This window comes from Salvelinus fontinalis, chromosome 40 (assembly GCF_029448725.1).
Source record: "Salvelinus fontinalis isolate EN_2023a chromosome 40, ASM2944872v1, whole genome shotgun sequence".
NCBI classification, from domain to species: Eukaryota; Metazoa; Chordata; class Actinopteri; order Salmoniformes; family Salmonidae; genus Salvelinus; species Salvelinus fontinalis.
In genome coordinates this window covers 194,736-212,068 of record NC_074704.1, presented here as the reverse complement: position 1 = coordinate 212,068, position 17,333 = coordinate 194,736, and the positions used below count along the sequence as shown (strand labels likewise).

General features: G+C 45.2%; 3 protein-coding genes across 8 annotated transcripts; all 3 read right to left on the bottom strand.

The window, feature by feature from the left end:
* Positions 1–152: 152 nt before the first annotated feature.
* Positions 153–6,073, bottom strand: exosc1 (exosome component 1). 2 transcript variants are annotated; one of them, XM_055907336.1, is made up of 8 exons: positions 5,968–6,073; positions 4,462–4,577; positions 3,346–3,420; positions 3,022–3,110; positions 2,733–2,766; positions 2,212–2,262; positions 1,850–1,934; positions 153–1,271 (listed from the first exon to the last, which is right to left on the bottom strand). In XM_055907336.1, exons 1-8 carry the CDS (start codon positions 6,071–6,073, stop codon positions 1,165–1,167), a joined length of 663 nt encoding a protein of 220 aa, XP_055763311.1. In that variant the 3' UTR covers positions 153–1,164. The 2 variants fall into 2 exon arrangements, with proteins under 2 accessions (XP_055763311.1, XP_055763310.1); XM_055907335.1 differs by lacking the exon at positions 153–1,271 and adding an exon at positions 1,295–1,721.
* A 555-nt stretch (positions 6,074–6,628) lies between these two features.
* LOC129839733 (phosphoglycerate mutase 1) lies at positions 6,629–9,515 on the bottom strand. Of its 2 annotated transcripts, none has more exons than XM_055907332.1 (4): positions 9,181–9,514; positions 8,277–8,551; positions 7,929–8,109; positions 6,629–7,659 (listed from the first exon to the last, which is right to left on the bottom strand). In XM_055907332.1, exons 1-4 carry the CDS (start codon positions 9,317–9,319, stop codon positions 7,490–7,492), a joined length of 765 nt encoding a protein of 254 aa, XP_055763307.1. In that variant the 5' UTR covers positions 9,320–9,514; the 3' UTR covers positions 6,629–7,489. The 2 variants fall into 2 exon arrangements, with proteins under 2 accessions (XP_055763307.1, XP_055763309.1); XM_055907334.1 differs by lacking the exon at positions 6,629–7,659 and adding an exon at positions 7,668–7,753 and having other exon boundaries at positions 9,181–9,515.
* Positions 9,516–9,831: 316 nt separating this feature from the next.
* cdc25d (cell division cycle 25 homolog d) lies at positions 9,832–16,291 on the bottom strand. Of its 4 annotated transcripts, none has more exons than XM_055907328.1 (12): positions 15,821–16,069; positions 15,437–15,618; positions 15,098–15,219; positions 14,655–14,697; positions 14,340–14,373; positions 14,041–14,199; positions 13,750–13,857; positions 13,480–13,542; positions 13,115–13,213; positions 11,058–11,350; positions 10,805–10,922; positions 9,832–10,129 (listed from the first exon to the last, which is right to left on the bottom strand). In XM_055907328.1, the coding sequence occupies exons 1-12, from the start codon at positions 15,887–15,889 to the stop codon at positions 10,004–10,006; spliced, it is 1,416 nt and encodes a 471-aa protein (XP_055763303.1). In that variant the 5' UTR covers positions 15,890–16,069; the 3' UTR covers positions 9,832–10,003. The 4 variants fall into 4 exon arrangements, with proteins under 4 accessions (XP_055763303.1, XP_055763304.1, XP_055763305.1 ...); XM_055907329.1 differs by lacking the exon at positions 15,821–16,069 and adding an exon at positions 16,120–16,291 and having other exon boundaries at positions 9,833–10,129; XM_055907330.1 differs by lacking the exon at positions 15,821–16,069 and adding an exon at positions 16,120–16,291 and having other exon boundaries at positions 9,833–10,129; positions 15,437–15,613.
* Between the last annotated feature and the right edge of the window lie 1,042 nt (positions 16,292–17,333).

Sequence of the window (17,333 nt, the reverse complement as noted above, 5' to 3'; positions counted from 1 at the left end):
CAATTAGACACATTTAAACAGCATAGAATTGTTTACACAGTCATCAGTTGGGGCTCTCTTATTTAAAGATTTCATAAAAATAAAAAAATCTTTAAAATTAACCTTTCTGATAACGCAGGTAAATAACATTGGAACAGGTTGAGTAGTTCATACATGATGCACTTTGGTATTCACTTTATTTGACTCTTAAAAACACATGTGCCTCTGCTGACAAGTACATGAAGAAATGAGAGAGACAAACAAGTATTGTCGTATGGGTCTTTAACGGTGCCGCCACAAAATGACAGTTTCAATTCCAGCGCTTTACTTCAACATCCCAAGTGTTAGCCGTTTAAGGCCCAAGCTCCTACTTACTAGTGTAGGGTTTAAGGGTCGATTTGGAATTGGGCCTGTCTGTACTGGTGACTGTCACACCAGGGCTGTGGTCTGATTCTACACCCCCCCCCCCCCCCCCCCCCCCCCCCAAGGTGTGCACTCATTCACTACCCCTCATGGATTTAAAAGGAAAGGACTAGTAAATCCATGGGGGGGGATACATGAGAGCACACTTCGGGGAGAAGGGTATGGGATCAGAAGGTAACCCCGGATCAGTGTTATTTATTCCTGCTTCTGAAGGGGTACATGGGGTGCACTCTTGTGTTCCAGCCCAGCACTAACAAGACTGATTCAGCCAATCAAGGCCCCAGTGATCATTTGAATCAGGTGTCCTAGTGCTGGGTTGGAACATAATCCTGCACCTCTACTGTAGCCTTGTAGAACCAGGAGAGAAAAAAATGCTGCCTTGCTGTAGGTTGTAGAGGGAGGAATCTACTGTTGAGATATCCCCCCTGAACATAAGGCTCTGTGTGCGTGTGTGTGTGTGTCGAGATATCCCCCTGAACATAAGGCTCTGTGTGTATGTGTCGAGGTATCCCCCCTGAACATAAGGCTCTGTGTGTGTGTGTCAAGTCAATACCCATGGATTCGTGTCCAAGCATCTGTACATGATCTCTAGAATATTTTGGTCCTTTGTACTCACAATGCATTGTTTACAATCCAAGTGTGAGTGAGTGTGTTTGTCTCTGTCAGAGATAGGGAAGCTGTGTGTTCCTTGAGGAAGGGAAAGGGGTCCCTGCCGGGGGGGGCGGTAGAGGTGAGGAGTGCACGCTGCCCGCTGGTCCCTGCTCAGGCCTGCAGGTACTCAGGTTGCACCCTGGCCACCTTGCGGAACTCTTTGGCGTGCGTCCGCGGGCACTGCATCTCACACCAGCTGATAGGTACCATCTGGGCTCCTGAGTGGAGGGAAACAGAAATATACTACTGATAGACACCATCTGGGCTCCTGAGAGGAGGGAAACAGAAATATACTACTGATAGACACCATCTGGGCTCCTGAGTGGAGGGAAACAGAAATATACTACTGATAGACACCATCTGGGCTCCTGAGTGGAGGGAAACAGAAATATACTACTGATAGGCACCATCTGGGCTCCTGAGTGGAGGGAAACAGAAATATACTACTGATAGACACCATCTGGGCTCCTGAGTGGAGGGAAACAGAAATATACTACTGATAGACACCATCTGGGCTCCTGAGTGGAGGGAAACAGAAATATACTACTGATAGACACCATCTGGGCTCCTGAGTGGAGGGAAACAGAAATATACTACTGATAGGCACCATCTGGGCTCCTGAGTGGAGGGAAACAGAAATATACTACTGATAGACACCATCTGGGCTCCTGAGAGGAGGGAAACAGAAATATACTACTTGACAAGTGTCAGTTGGTTTTAGTTAACCAAGGGTTGTGTTAAGGAGGGTAACCTAGGGTTAAGAACAGCAGTGTTGTTGTCATGTGACCAGTCTCACCTGCTTCACTGTGGGCTACCACCACCCCCAGCTCGTTCTCTGCTGTGGTCAACAAGTAGTTGGACTGGACGTCTCCCAGGGAGATCTGGGGGTCAGGAGGTTAAAGGACAACACTTGGAAAGGCACAGAATCAGTCATCTGGATCACATAATGAGTAGTTATTTGGGATGCAAGGTGATTGGTAGATCAGTGGTTTGGTGCGTTCTGTTTGGCTGATGTCTAACATTGATTAAATGTCAAATTGTGAATATGGTGAAAGCTGCACTAAGGGAATAGAACCAGCCCAACATCAGTCACTGGTTGACTGTCCCTGTGTTACTACCTAGTTACTGAACTGGAAAGACTGTCAAATGGAAGGATACGACTTTAGCCAGGACGATGTCTCCAGGACGGAAGCTTTTATACGTCTCCACCTGCAACAGAGGTCAAAGGTTATAGTGGTTCACAGTCTATTACAATTCAAGAATGAGCTAAGACGCCATGACAAACAGCATCAGACAGTATCAGACGGTATGACAAACAGCATCAGACGGTATGACAAACAGCATCAGACGGTATGACGCCATGACAAACAGCATCAGACGGTATGACGCCATGACAAACAGCATCAGACGGTATGACGCCATGACAAACAGCATCAGACGGTATGACGCCATGACAAACAGCATCAGACGGTATGACGCCATAACAAACAGCATCAGACGGTATGACGCCATGACAAACAGCATCAGACGGTATGACGCCATGACAAAAGGCAACAGACGGTATGACGCCATGACAAACAGTAACAGATGGGTCTATATGATACCAAAAATGATATTTTCACAATATAAAATATGTTGGTCAAACAGTGGGGGAACTTTAGATTGATTCAAAAACATACCCTGTCTTTTTCTGTTGCTCTTACATCTTCTTTCCTGTGTATATTAGTGTAGTAAACAGTAGATTAGTATTGAACAGTCTTGACAGTTATGGCATCCTATTCCCTATATAGTCCCAAATGGTATCCTATTCCCTATATAGTCCCAAATGGCATCCTATGTAGTGTACTACTTGTGACCAGAGCCCATAGGTTGCCATTTGTACCCCAGACAAAAGTAGTGCACTGTATAGGGACTAGAGTGGCATTTGGGACACTCCATGAGAATAACAGTAATAAGATAATCCGTTACCTGATGGTTCCTCTAAAACGGTCCTTCAGTGGTGTGGAACCAACGTAGAGGATGTGGACCTTGGCAAACCTGGGGTTGATACTGGTCACCTGGACAGGAAGGGAGACCGATCGGGGATGTTATCAGTGAGGTTAAACACACACACACCTATTGTTGAGAGCTTGGATCAGTGACAAGAGCACCTCATCTATCAAGCCTCAAAATTATTCTGTCCGGTTTAATCCAGGTGATGTGCACAGCTTTTTAGCACTACGTAGGTCTACAACAACTACCAGGGTGTAGAAAAAGTTTACACACGCACGTCAAGAGCTCTCCAAACCTCACCTTACAGGTGACTATGGCTCCTACATCTGGTAGTAGCTGAGCCTCGGTTTCTCTCACCACCGAGATGACTGGTAGCTGCAGACACACACACACACACACACACACACACACACACACACACACACACACACACACACACGACTGAAGTGTCAATGTAAAGACAAGGAAGGATTAAGGTGTGAACATGTTACATTTCGTTCCCACAACACCGCATAATTCCTCAGGGGTTCCAAGTGAACAAACCTCGAGTGGTTTCTCTACTTCCAGGAATGTTACACAATAAATAACCATTGACATGTGAGTCCCACACCCAAAACCAGCCCCAACTGCTTTCCCCCATGCCAATGAGCCAGCCACTCCCCTCTTATCCCCTCCTCCTCCTCCTCCTTTCACCTCCTCTCATCGTCCCTCCCCGTCACACTTCTGATCACACCTCATAAATCACATTTGGGTCATTAAGTCAAATGTAAAAAATGTAAGACAACCACATAACACAAGAAGTAAAATCCTCAATAAAGCAGCTATAATCAGCGCTAGTCAGAAAAGACAAGTGTTGTTAGTGCTTAAAAGACCAGCGCAACCGGGGTGTGTTCATTAGTGGCAGACTGTAGGAAAATGTTTGGCTGTTTAGTGTTTACTCTAGGAAACAAACGGAACGGGGAGGAAACTACCTGAATTTATCCAATAGAAACTTGTTTTTTTTGCAAAAGGTTTTTAAGTAAATATTTAGCACGAGACCAAATGTTTTGTTATGTTCTGTGACTAATGAATACACCCTAGTACTCTGCTGCACCCCTTATAGTTTACAATATGCCTCCCGGGTGGAGCAGTGGTCTAGGGCACTGCATCGCAGTGCTAGCTGCGCCACCAGAGTCTCTGAGTTCGCGCCCAGGTTGGGCTGGGTTCGCGCCCAGGCTCTGTCGCAGCCGGCCGCAACCGGGAGGTCCGTGGGGCGACGCACAATTGGCATAGCGTCGTCCGGGTTAGGGAGGGTTTGGCCAGTAGGGATATCCATGTCTCAGTATGTAAAATGTAATAAAATAAATGCACTCTACTGTAAGTCGCTCTGGATAAGAGCGTCTGCTAAATAACTCAAATGTAAATGTAATGTCTCACCTCCTCTCCTTCGTTCTTCCTGAGTACGTAGCCTGCTAGCGAGGAGTAGATGTAGCCGTGTCGTAGGTACACCCCAGTACCGGGCATACAGTCTTCTGTGCTGCATAGTCTATCACCTGCACACACACCACACAGGGAGAAAGAGATGTATACACACACAGGGTGAGAAACATTTGTACTTTTTGCAGATATCCAGAGACTTACTTACGCTGCTTTCAACTAAGGTAGGTAAGACATCCACTATCATTACAAGTAAACACACACAGGGAGACAGACAGACAGAGATGGGTAGAGACACAAGACACAGGGAGAGAGACATGGGTAGAGAGACAGACAGAGATGGGTAGAGACACAGACACAGTGAGAGAGACAGACAGAGATGGGTAGAGACACAGACACAGGGAGAGAGACAGACAGAGATGGGTAGAGACACAGACACAGGGAGAGAGACAGACAGAGATGGGTAGAGACACAGACACAGGGAGAGAGACAGACAGAGATGGGTAGAGACACAGACACAGGGAGAGAGACAGACAGAGATGGGTAGAGACACAGACACAGGGAGAGAGCCAGACAGAGATGGGTAGACACAGACACAGGGAGAGAGACAGACAGCGATGGGTAGACACAGACACAGGGAGAGAGACAGACAGAGATGGGTAGAGACACAGACACAGGGAAAGAGACAGGGGTAGAGAGACAGCCAGAGATGGGTAGAGACAGACACAGTGAGAGAGAGACAAGGGTAGAGAGACAGACAGAGATGGGTAGACACAGACACAGGGAGAGAGACAGGGGTAGAGAGACAGACATGTTTCGTGTTAACATAGTCCTGCTGATCTATCACATTTCCAATAGTAGAATATAATAATAGTCTGACAAAAACAATCAGAATTGCTAAATCACTCAAGAGTTTCTCGTCACAGTTCCTGACAAACATATGTGTATATCAAACGACAATCAAAATAAATCACTGCCCTTATAGTTTACATTTCGCTGACATTTAGTCCAAGTCCCCGGGGTTAATTCAACATTTGCACGTAGAGTCGATCACAACAAGAGATGGAACGCTTGGAATTAGTGGGCTCCTCCCCGAGGCGGTGGGCAGGGCACTTAAAAATGTGATGGGCTTGAAAAGTACCTGAAAGTCAGCATCGCTAGCTAGACCTCACAAGCTCGTCATTTAGCAAACGATGTCATGCGTTGTACCAAGTGACTATACATTGCGTTTGTATTTCACATAATGTAGAATAAATACACTAGATTAGGTCACGTTAGTTCGCAAGTAAGCTAGAAAACAGTCAAATAGACTATGCGAGCTAGTTAGCTACCGAGCTAGGCTAGAACGTAAACGAGCATGTGGTGGCACGCATTTCCCGTGCTAGAAAGCTATAAATAGCAATATAACCTTCAAAAACATATTGCCTAACGTATTTGTCTAATGGTCTCAAATGTGAAAAGAATGCCGTTATCAACTCATTTAAAAGTTTGTAATGTCAGACTCACCTGGAACACACAGCTTCATGGGCGACATGTTTTCAAGAAGAGCAGAACGCAAGCCGATTGGATGTGACCTGAGCTCAAGTCTTTGACGGAAAGGTTGGTCCGCCATCTTTGTTGTGGTTTTCCGGATAAAGTCAGTGTCCTGGTTCTGAATGCATCAAGTCTAAAGCGACCTTCTCTCCGTTCCTTCACCTACACTCTGGCTACACTCATTAGAACTCTCATTTAAGATGAGCGCAGACAGGGAATAAAGAACGAGAGATGTATCCAGTATCATCAACGGAAATGTATTTGTTTTAGAGCAAATTAGAAAATAGTGCAGCCGGACATGTGAGACAGAAACTAACAGGCAAGAGGAGAGAGAACAGCTGCAGGGCTCACGTTTGTTGTAATTGCTCCAGAGCTTGACTTGGGCAGGAGCTGAATACCAGCACCTACATTTTTCTACTGCCTGAGCTCCTGAACCTTTTATAGAATATTAACACACAAGTATTGTGGAGCTCCTGCAACTAAATATAAACAGTACCGGCACCCAAAATGAGTACTGGCACCTATATCAGTCCAAGTCCAGCACTAAATTGCTCAATAGTCCAACAAACATGTAATCAGAACTCTGCCAAGTAAAGAAATATGCAGCTTGTGAAACAGACATGGGTCACAGTCATTTGACAGCTCATAAATAATAAGATTAATCTTTATTTATTCCACACAGAACACTAAGCACAGGTCAACAGCATGGAATTAGAATGAGTGGAAGGGGTATAGAACCTCTCCTGAATGAGGACACCCACTCTACCAATTCTAAGGTCAGCAGTACAGAACAGGTCCGCCTGCCCCTTTTAACAATAACCACCATAACCATGACAACATACTGTTGCCGTAGAGCTACAACAATAACAATGAGATTCAATGTTTCCTTTTTCAAACGTGCCCGTCAATGTTTACATACATGTTCACTCAGTGCAAAACTACATGGCAGTAGAAATCACACTATCATGTTCCCCATTTAGATAAATACTATATATGCTGGTCCTGATTGTGTTTTTGGATACTGTAAATACCCTATTAGCTGGTCCCTATCCTGTGTTTTTGGATACTGTAAATACCCTATTAGCTGGTCCCTATCCTGTGTTTTTGGATACTGTAAATACCCTATTAGCTGGTCCCTAGCCTGTGTGTTTTTGGTCAACTCAAACAATCTTGATCAACTCATATTATGATGATCCGTACAATCCAGTATTACTGATTCCTATTGGCTGTGTAATACTGACGTCTCAATGTGCAGGAAAAATATATGTGCAGGAAAGCAAAGACCTATCAAATCCACCTATAGTGTGATGTGTGTGAGTGCGTATTTGAAGTGTGTGTGTATGTATGTATGTATGTATGTATGTATGTATGTATATATACACACACATCTGTCTGCGTGTAAACATGATAATGTAATGTCACGCTGTGTATGTGATTATTATTATAACGTGTTCTAGCCGCACCGACGCCTCCTGACCACGCGAGGGCGCTGTGTCTATTTCTTGGCCTTGCCCTGGGCAGCCACAGCCTCCATGGCCTTCTTCACTGTCTCCTCGTCTCCCAGGAACTGCATGGGCCCTACAGGCTTCAGGTTCTTGTCCAGTTCATACAGGATGGGGATCCCTGTAGGCAGGTTGAGCTCCATGATGGCCTCCTCTGACATACCTGGAAGTCAACAACAATAACAACAACAATCAGCAACATATATACAACTAAACACTAGGAAGGTTCAACTCCATGATGGCCTCCTCTGACATACCTTGAGGTAAATAACAAGAACAAGTCAACAATAACAATCAGAAAAACAACAATATCAGTAACATACCATTACTCTGGCATGACCACTGGAACATGAGTAAGCGTTGAGATGTAGGGAGGTTCTCTCTCTCTCTCTCCCTCTCCCCATCCCCACCCCACTGCCCCTAGTGACCTACCCTCCAGGTGCTTGACAATGCCTCTGAGACTGTTGCCGTGGGCGGCGATGAGAACCCTCTTCCCGTCCTTGATTTGGGGCACGATTTCATCGTTCCAGAAGGGCAGTGCCCGGGCAATAGTGTCCTTCAGGCTCTCACAGGACGGCAGCTGATCCTCCGTCAGGTCGCCATAGCGACGGTCCTGCAGGAAAGAGAATGTTAGTGCTGCAAAGTTCAGTGATGTTGTAGATGTGTGTATGCCTCTATGTGCATGCTTCTGTGTGTGTACCTCTGTGTGCGTACGTGAGTCCCTGTCTGTATCCGCATCCCGTGTGTGTGTGTGTGTGAGTGTGTCCGCATCCCTCTCACCTGGCTGATGTTGTTGTAGAAGTTGTGCTCCTCCTCCATGGGAGGAGGCGGGGTGTCATAGCTCCTCCTCCAAATCTTAACCTGGGCCTCGCCGTGCTTCTCCGCTGTCTCTGCCTTGTTGAGCCCCGTCAGGCCTCCGTAGTGGCGCTCGTTGAGGCGCCAGGTGCGGTGGACAGGAAGCCACATCTGGTCGATCCCGTCCAGGACAAACCACAGAGTCCGGATGGCTCTCTTCAGGACTGAGGTGTAGCACACGTCAAACTCATAGCCAGCATCTGAGGAGAGGGAGAGTAGGTGTTAGAGAGAGAGAGTGTGTGTGTGGGGGGGGGGGGGGGGGGGGGGGGGGTCAATGAGTGATGTACACATATGGTTCTTTACTTGCGGGTACATCTTAAGTCTCAAGTGGTTTCCTCGTCTCCTTTCCTTAATCCGCACAGAGGTGAAAGAATTACAGGTTACAGTAAATAGCTGGTAGGCATCCACAACCACCATATTACTTATGCAGGGAAAGGAGACAAGGAGAGGAGTCCACTTCAGACTATTGAGATGCACCCTTATTTCCTGTTTTGGGGGGCAAGTTGCTTTAGGCTATCCAGGCTAGGCTATAAGCCTAACACAACCTCAATTTGACCAGCAACACTACACAGAGAGCAGACATGCTTTCAGGTTGTAGGGGCTGATAACAGTTCACATTATGCCACCGGGCAAGTCCTTCAAGTGGTGGTTCAGATAATGCCGCAGTGACACAACTACCTGTTTCCTCAAGCCGCGCCTTGCGTAACGGGAATAGCCTGCCCTACTATCTGTCAGCAAAACGCTCCATGGCACTCCATGCTCTGTCGTAATTCTATGAGAGAACGAAAGAGACATACATTATACTGTGTAACATTATAGACCGGGTCACCTTTTAGCGCCTGTCCTCCTCTCTTCGCCTCCTGCTCCCCGGTTTCACTGAGGTCCGCGTCGAACCATCCGCAGAAGCGGTTCTCCTGGTTCCAGCAGCTCTCTCCATGACGGATCAGAACCAACTTGTACGCAGCCATCTCGAATCCGTGACCTCCGCTGTATTCTCGGGAATTTAAGAGCAACAATCTTGTTGTCAAATGCGGAGAAAAGCCCCGCAGTAGTGTCGTGGCTGATAGGAAATGAGGATTCGGTTCGAGCGGTTATCTAGGCTGGCTGTTCTGTTGTGAACTTGAAAGCTCCTTCTGAATAATGCCGACAGACTTCCTGCCGCGCTAGACCAATCAGAAACCCTCTCGTGTGCGGTGCGGAGGAAGCGAACGCGCAGTGGAGCACGTCAGCCAGGGATGTTCAGTGGATAGAAAGCACAGTAGCCTAGGCGACCATCGTATCACAGTGATGAAATTTTAGGCCTATGTTTGGTGTATGCGTAGTATTGAGATACTTTATGGGTACCCTATTATTGTATTGCTTGTTTTTACATGTATTATAGGCTACTCATATGCTGCCATATCTTCCTCTCTCTGTCACTTGCATGAAAAAGGAAGTTTATTATGTCACAATGTAAGGCCATGATAATGACACATTTTTTTTTGTATTGAAACAACTTTATTGATAACTCATTTCAAAAGAGATCTGCATCAGGTGGTTGTTAGACGGCCCCCTGATACCAATATATCCAATCTGACAGCAGACTGTAAGGGTGGCAGTCACCATTGTGTAAAGGGAACCGTAGAAACTTGGTATGCAAAGCAAGTGTCCAATCAGTGAGTCTTGTAGAGCGGCAGTCTCTTGTGGAGTCGTGCCTTGGTCTTCCGTCTGAATCGTCCCAGCTGCTCTCTGTACTCCCTGTGGAGCATGGGAACATAGCCGCGCGGCTCGCACAGCTCCTAGACAGGCAGATAGATACAGACAGACAGACAGACAGACAGACAGACAGACAGACAGACAGACAGACAGACACAGTCAGGCAGGCAGGCAGGCAGAGGAACAGAGGGAAAATGCATTGAAAGCTTTTATGAATAGGCTGAATAGAAGATCATTTGGAAATGAATACCCTACCCCCCTAAATGTCTAAATCATGGGGGTGGGGGGTCATGGCTGAGACCTTCAGGGTTGTGTCAACAACACTCTGCGTTGTAACTAGAAACAATGCTCTTGTTTATTCAGAGAGTCAAGGGGAAATGAGAAACGCTTAAAAGACAGTTTGTGATTCACTGCTCTGAGACATCGAATATGAAGAAGACACTGTTTTAGTTGATACCGTAGTGATTTTAGTACAACTCCTCTAGCAACCTTGTCGATAGGTAAGCTGTTGGACTGACAGGTATCCAGGTTCAAGTGTCAGTCGTAACTATCCTTCCCCCCTAAAATTTGCTACACTATTATAAGTAGGAAGTATACATTGATTATGAAGAAACTGTCCTATTACATCTCAGTTTAAGACATGCTTCATAATGTAGCGACTGGACGACCCTCTTGGCGTAACGCTGGTTAAGTTGTTGTAGTGACAGCGATCGGAGCTACCCCTGAATTCGCTACAGTGATGTACTTAGGAACCGTACCGGGTAGCAAGAGTAGAAGTGTCTGTAGCCCCCTTCCAGCAGGTAGAGCTCAGGGTAGAAGAGCAGAGGGTAGAGGGAGGCATGGAGCGCTCTGTCCAGCTCTCTCAGGTAATGACATCTACAGGGGAAAGGTGGGAAAAGACAGTATCAGGATCAAGAAGTTGTGTATGTTTGTGGGATGAGGGGGTGCATGCAGCGTGTGTGTGTTTGTGTGCAGCCTATGTTCAGATGAGTGTGTGTGTTGTTCTCTTACAGCCGTGGGCCCCTCTCTGATGAGAACTCGCAGTGGAACACAATCAGTTTCCGTGGCGACGACCCCTCCATGGGTGACCCCTGTCCTGGTGGAGTGGTACAACTTCCAGGTGAATGTGACTGTGAGCTGGACCTCTGTAACACTCCACCCATGGAAGTACCACTGACACCTGGATCTGGAGCCTGTCCAGGGGGGCTGGTGGGAGCTCTGCCCCAGGAGGACAGCTGGTAGAGGGCAGGGAGCTGGAGTAAAGCCCCCTGGATCTGAGCCTCGGTGTGGAGGTTGTCTGCCCCCTATGGGACACATGGAGAACAACATAAATATATAAACGTATATATATTGTACCAGTCAAAAGTTTGGACACACCTACTCATTCAAGGGTTTTTCTTTATTTTTTAAAAATGTTCTACATTGCAGAATAATAGTGAAGACATCAAAACTATCAAATAACACTTGGAATCATGTAGTAACCAAAAAAGTATTAAACAAATCACAATATATTTAGATTCTTCAAAGTAGCCACCCTTTGCCTTGATGACAGCTTTGCACACTCTTGGCATTCTCTCAACCAGCTTCACCTGGAATGCTTTTCCAACCGTCTTGAAGGAGTTCCCACATATGCTGAGCACTTGTTGACTGCTTTTCCTTCACTCTGAGGTCCAACTCATCCCAAAGCATCTCAATTGGGTTGAGATCAGGTGATTGTGGAGGCCAGGTCATCTGATGCAGCACTCCATTACTCTCCTTTTTGGTCAAATAGCCCGTACACAGCTGGAGATGTGTTGGGTCATTGTCCTGTTGAAAAACAAATTATAGTCCCACTAAGCACAAACCAGATGGGATGGCGTATCACTGCAGAATGCTGTGGTAGCCATACTGGTTAAGTAAGTGTGCCTTGAATTCCAAATAAATCACAGACAGTGTCACCAGCAAAGCACCCCCACACCATCACACCTCCTTCTCCATGCTTCACGGTGGGAACAACATGCGGAGATCATCCGTTCACCTACTCTGCGTCTCACAAAGACACGGCGGTTGGAACCAAAAATCTCAAATTTGGACTCATCAGATCTTCTTATTTTTGGTGCCCTTTAGTAGTGGTTTCTTTGCAGCAATTCGACCATAAAGGACTGATTCACGCAGTCTCCTCTGAACAGTTAATGTTGAGGTGTGTCTGTTACTTGAAATCTGTGAAGCATTTATTTGGGCTGCAATTTCTGAGGCTGGTAACTCTAATGAACGTATCCTCTGCAGCAGAGGTAACTCTGGGTCTTCCTTTCCTGTGGCGGTCCTCATGAGAGCCAGTTTCATCATAGCGCTTGATGGTTTTTGCGACTGCACATGAAGAAACTTTCAAAGTTCTTGAAATTTCCCAGATTGACTGACCTTCATGTCTTAAAGTAATGATGGACTGTCATTTCTTTTTGCTTATTTGAGCTGTTCTTGCCATAATATGGACTTGGTCTTTTACCAAATAGGGCTATCTTCTGTATACCTTGTCACAACACAACACAACTGATTGGCTCAAACGCATTAAGAAGGAAAGAAATTCCACAAATTAACTTTGAACAAGGCAAACCTGTTAATTGAAATTAAATATATTCCAAGTGACTACCTCATGAAGCTGGTTGAGAGAATGCCAATAGTGTGCAAAGCTGTCATCAAGGCAAAGGGTGGCTACTTTGAAGAATCTAAATATATTGTGATTTGTTTAATACTTTTTTGGTTACTACATGATTCCATGTGTTATTTCATAGTTTTGATGTCTTCACTATTATTCTCCAATGTAGAAAATAGTCCAAATATAGTAAAACCCTTGAATGTGTAGGTGTGTCCAAACGTTTGACTGGTAACCCAACTGACCGGTCTGATAACTTATGACCTATTGTATGGGCCTGCTCATATGTAGAGACTCAGATGAGCAGGCCTATACAATAGGTTATAAGTTATCAGACCGGTCAGTCGTTAACTTATTATGTATAATAAAATACATTTCATCAATATTATGGTCAAGGTTTTGGTTTATTTCTCTATTTGGTTTACTCAAAAAACCTCACCCTGATGTGTCCACCGTGGTACTCATAAGGGTAGCGACAGTCTATGATGAGGAAGTCTCCCACTGTACCGCTGTACTGTCCTCTTAGCAGAGACGCCACCTGCAGGCCATGAGGAGAAATGCACCTCCAGTTTACCACAGCAACGGTAACAACCTGGCAACAGTACTAGCAGGAGACTACCCTCTAGATACCATCGCTAACAGGATGTTGAAGTCCAATAAGCAGTGTTGTAGTCCACATGTGTGCTGTGGATATCCTTTATGATTATGATGAAGAGGATGAAGGAGAATATAGAGAGTGGGAGTGGAGGAACAAGGAAAGGAGGGAAGGAAGGAAGGAGAGATAGAGGAAAGGAGAGAACTTACTGTTTGGGCTGAGATGCAGTGAAGATCCTGGTGTTCTACTCTCTCTACTGGTAACAGTAGTGTCTGTGGACACACACACACACACACACACACACACACACACACACACACACACACACACACACACACACATTAAACATATTGTTCTAGCACAGCACTAACACACCTGATTCAGCCAATCATGGTCTTGTCCTAGCCTACTATCACCCAGCTGGAATTTTTTAAACAAATTTTACAACGTTGTGAAAATGTTGATGTGAGGTTGCACACCTTGCTGTAATCTCCAGTCAGGGTGTGGTCCTCCATGGTAGAACCCAGGAGGCTACTGGGAGGGAAATGCCACCTCCTGGATCTGACCCGCCGTACAGAGAGCAATGCCTGATGAGATACTGTTTTTAACCAGACTTCATAAAACTAACATGACACAAATGGGCCCCAGGTTTATAGGGGGATTCTATGTTTATCATTCTCTACCCTCCTCCCCGAAGTATGCACTTGTATGTAGGGGTGCAAACTTCAGGGAGCAAGGTAGAACATTGGAACACTGCAAATGGATCTCACCTCAACATCTGGCAGCTCCATGTCACCCTGACGGACATGCAAGGCTCCGCCTCCTGGCGGGGAACTTTGACCTTGACATCTGAGACCCCTGACCCCTGGGTCTGACCGCTGAACTGCAACGCTGCAGAACCGGGTCGACAGCTTCACACGTAGACGCTTCTGGACAACCAGAACCAGAACATCACATGATAATGTTCCTGAATATAGTTAGAACCCAGAGTTTTTCCAGTCAGGTCACTCTGTTCCAATTCCAGTACCTTATTGATTATTATTCCCTCAGTTTCTTTGTAAACACTCACCATTTTAGGAGCAGAACATGCAGGGGAGAGAAACCTATAAAGTAAATGGTACTACAATGATTGAAAATGTAATTCAGACAGCAGACAGGAGGCTGCTGAGGGAAGGACGGCTCCTAATAATGGCTGGAATGGCGAGAATGGAATGATATCAAACACATGGAAACTATGTGTTTGATGTGTTCCATACCATTCCATTCCGTTCCAGCCATTACTATGAGCCGTCCTCCCCAATTAAGGGGTCACCAGACGCCTGTTATTTGTAGGCACCTACTAATCACTTTGCAATTTTTGCTTATAGAATCCATGTGTCCTCACCTCTCTCCTCTTCTCCTGTTCCCGGAGTCTGTCAGGACATTACCTACATAGAGGGAATATTGTGAGAAAAAAATCTGACTTAAAATCTTTGAGAATAATGTATATCAAAAGGGAAGCTACACATGTAAATGATCCACAAACTGAAAAGTCATGCTCAACATAAGATATACAGAGATTTACATTCTGGACAAACTGGATTTAAATCTCAATGTTTTTGTCCCAAATTGCACCCTATTCTCTATATAGTGCACTAACTTTGACAGGGGCCTACATAGGGCTCTAGTCAGAAGTAGTGCACTATGTCGGGAACAGTGTCCCATTTGGGATTGAACCAATAGTTCTGCCTCTAATGCATTCTAACTCTACCCAGCGTCATCAAGCCATGAGGAACGCTAATCATTCATAGGGTATTTCTCCGCCAGTCATCCAGTGCTTGCCCAGACCTGTCGGCGTCTCCTCTCCCTTGGGGGCAAGCCCTCTGCCACACGTCGAACCCGGTGTGGGCCCAGGGGGACTGGGAGTCACTAGCTCCGGCGTCAGTCGCAGCTTTCTGCGTGGGGTGTCGCTGTGGAGGATGAAATTGAAGTATTTTTTTAACTAACAAAGATCAAAAGATTTCCAACTAACTATATAACAACTGGACTTGATAGTCTCCAGTCGCTCTGTTGCGCACAACGTCCCAAAGTGCCCACATTGTATTACTTATATTATTCCACATCTCCTAGCCTACACATAGCTTTCTTTTGCTTTTAAGTAACCGTGATAACTGTGTGTGTACTCACGCGCCGTCGTGGCATCGAAGGCTCTTTAGGCTGAAAGAGAGCTCGGATACAGGTGAAGGTCCGGTGCCCGGTGAATGTGACAAGCTCCAAACGGTCTCGTTGTGTGACGGCCGAGGTAGTGTGTCTCCCGGAGAGATTTCATTCCCAAGTACATTGAATATCTCCATTCCTCGTAGCCTATTCTATCATAAAACAAGAGCAGCGAATTATGCTTATTTAGAAGTAATCAAGATGTGCCTCAATTTTGTTAAACGTCATGCGTAAAATGCATGCGTAAAACTACAATCATGCGTCAAATTATAACCAGCGAACATATCTAAGTCTACACAATATGCATACTATCAAGATACACTATTTGCGTAAAGCTTTTCCAAAAGTGTTCACCGGTCTCGCCTGTGTGATGATGATTATGTTATGGGTCTCCATCCTACCATCACAGCAGGGATGTTTCATTCTGACCCTTCCCCGTGGCAACCGTGGTTGCTACAACAAGCCAGCTAGACCAGGCATGCATGGGGCACGTCCCCACCACCCTCACCAACCAAGCGGCCCTGTTTATCTCTCCTTTCCCCCAAAGTGTTTACTTGTTCACTTCCCTTCACTGATTTGAAAGGAAATTACTAAGAAATATACTGTTGGTTATGTTTAGCCTATACACATACAGTCCTTTAATGAATACTTACAGAAACTCTCCCTCTATCCCATCCTCCACCAATCCAGTGCTTTTAGATTTGTGGGAAGTTGTGAACAAGTGCAGACTTCAGGAGAAAGGAGATGGGACGCACACATAGCCGATTCACCAACCCAAAACACTGGCAGGCCAGGCGGCCACCCACGGTGACTGTGTTGGTGGTGGTTCGTTCCCCTGGTAACGCATCCGCGGGATGATGCGGCATTTGTTGTTATTATGAGGAGCTCCTTCACCTCATGGGGGCATATCAAGTTACACAATTAAAAAAACAATAAAAAGTTACACAATAGCCTACAGGCTAAGTACGAAAAATAAATGTTGACACTTCCAAAAGGTTGCCTATGTCCTTCACTGAACAGTAGGCTAAAGTTGGTAATTTAAAGGTGTTTGGATGTATGAAGATATAATGCAATATCAGGCATTTCATGTTTTCATCATTTCTGACACAAGTCCTACCTGATACTAACCAGACACTGTTTTATTATCTCTCAACTTCCTGGTTAAATAACAAATTACATTCTAATTGTTCTCCCTCTGGAAATGCATTCAGTTGGTCATCATTTACCACTATTCCATTGATCTGCAGCCATTCTACAAAATCTATTAGCCTAAGGCCCTATACTATGGCTACGCTATATGCTGCTTACACACAATGTAAACATCTCACCTCTACAGAATGACTACCTATAGTTGGCTTATTATAGGGCTATACGCATTTTGCATTAAGTGAACCTTATAGCAGTCTTCTTCCATGACTGATAGTAGGCTATTGATAGTAGGCTATGTTATCAATACAATACTTATTTTCAGTGCTATCAAAAGCCATCATCTGACTTGCCTAGTTAAATAAAGGTTAAATTAAATTCAAAGTCGAGGTCGCTACTCCTAGTGGTGTTCCGGGGCACTGCAGCGTGGTCGTCAAAATGTATTTTAAAAAACACGTTACAAACAATTAAGAGTACAGATAATTGTATGCGACAATATGCAAACGTTTTTGAGAAAGATAATTAGAAAAATAAAAATGTTATATCTTTTTTTCATTTAACCTTTATTTAACTAGGCATGTCAGTTAAGAACAAAGTCTTATTTACAATGACGGCCTACCAAAAGACAAAAGACCTCCTGCGGGGAGGGGGGCTGGGATTAAAAAATAAATAAATAACATATAAATATAGGACAAAACACACATCACGACAAAAGAGACAA

Bases quoted from the DNA above. Each gene is read 5' to 3' on its own strand.
- exosc1 (XM_055907335.1), bottom strand. From the start codon at position 6,073: ATGGCGGACCAACCTTTCCGTCAAAGACTTGAGCTCAGGTCACATCCA. The intron at 4,578-5,967 runs GTGAGTCTGACA...GTGTGTGTGCAG, and splicing joins CATGAAGCTGTGTGTTCCAG to GTGATAGACTATGCAGCACA. The intron at 2,767-3,021 runs GTAACGGATTAT...TAATATACACAG, and splicing joins CGTTTTAGAGGAACCATCAG to GAAAGAAGATGTAAGAGCAA.
- LOC129839733 (XM_055907332.1), bottom strand. From the start codon at position 9,319: ATGGCTGCGTACAAGTTGGTTCTGATCCGTCATGGAGAGAGCTGCTGG. The intron at 8,110-8,276 runs GTGAGAGGGATG...TCTTTCCTGCAG, and splicing joins TCTACAACAACATCAGCCAG to GACCGTCGCTATGGCGACCT. The intron at 7,660-7,928 runs GTAGGTCACTAG...GTTGACTTCCAG, and splicing joins CATTGTCAAGCACCTGGAGG to GTATGTCAGAGGAGGCCATC.
- cdc25d (XM_055907328.1), bottom strand. From the start codon at position 15,889: ATGAAACATCCCTGCTGTGATGGTAGGATGGAGACCCATAACATAATC. The intron at 15,619-15,820 runs GTGAACACTTTT...GTTTTATGATAG, and splicing joins TCATCACACAGGCGAGACCG to AATAGGCTACGAGGAATGGA. The intron at 10,923-11,057 runs GTAAGAGAACAA...TTTCCCCTGTAG, and splicing joins TCAGAGAGGGGCCCACGGCT to ATGTCATTACCTGAGAGAGC.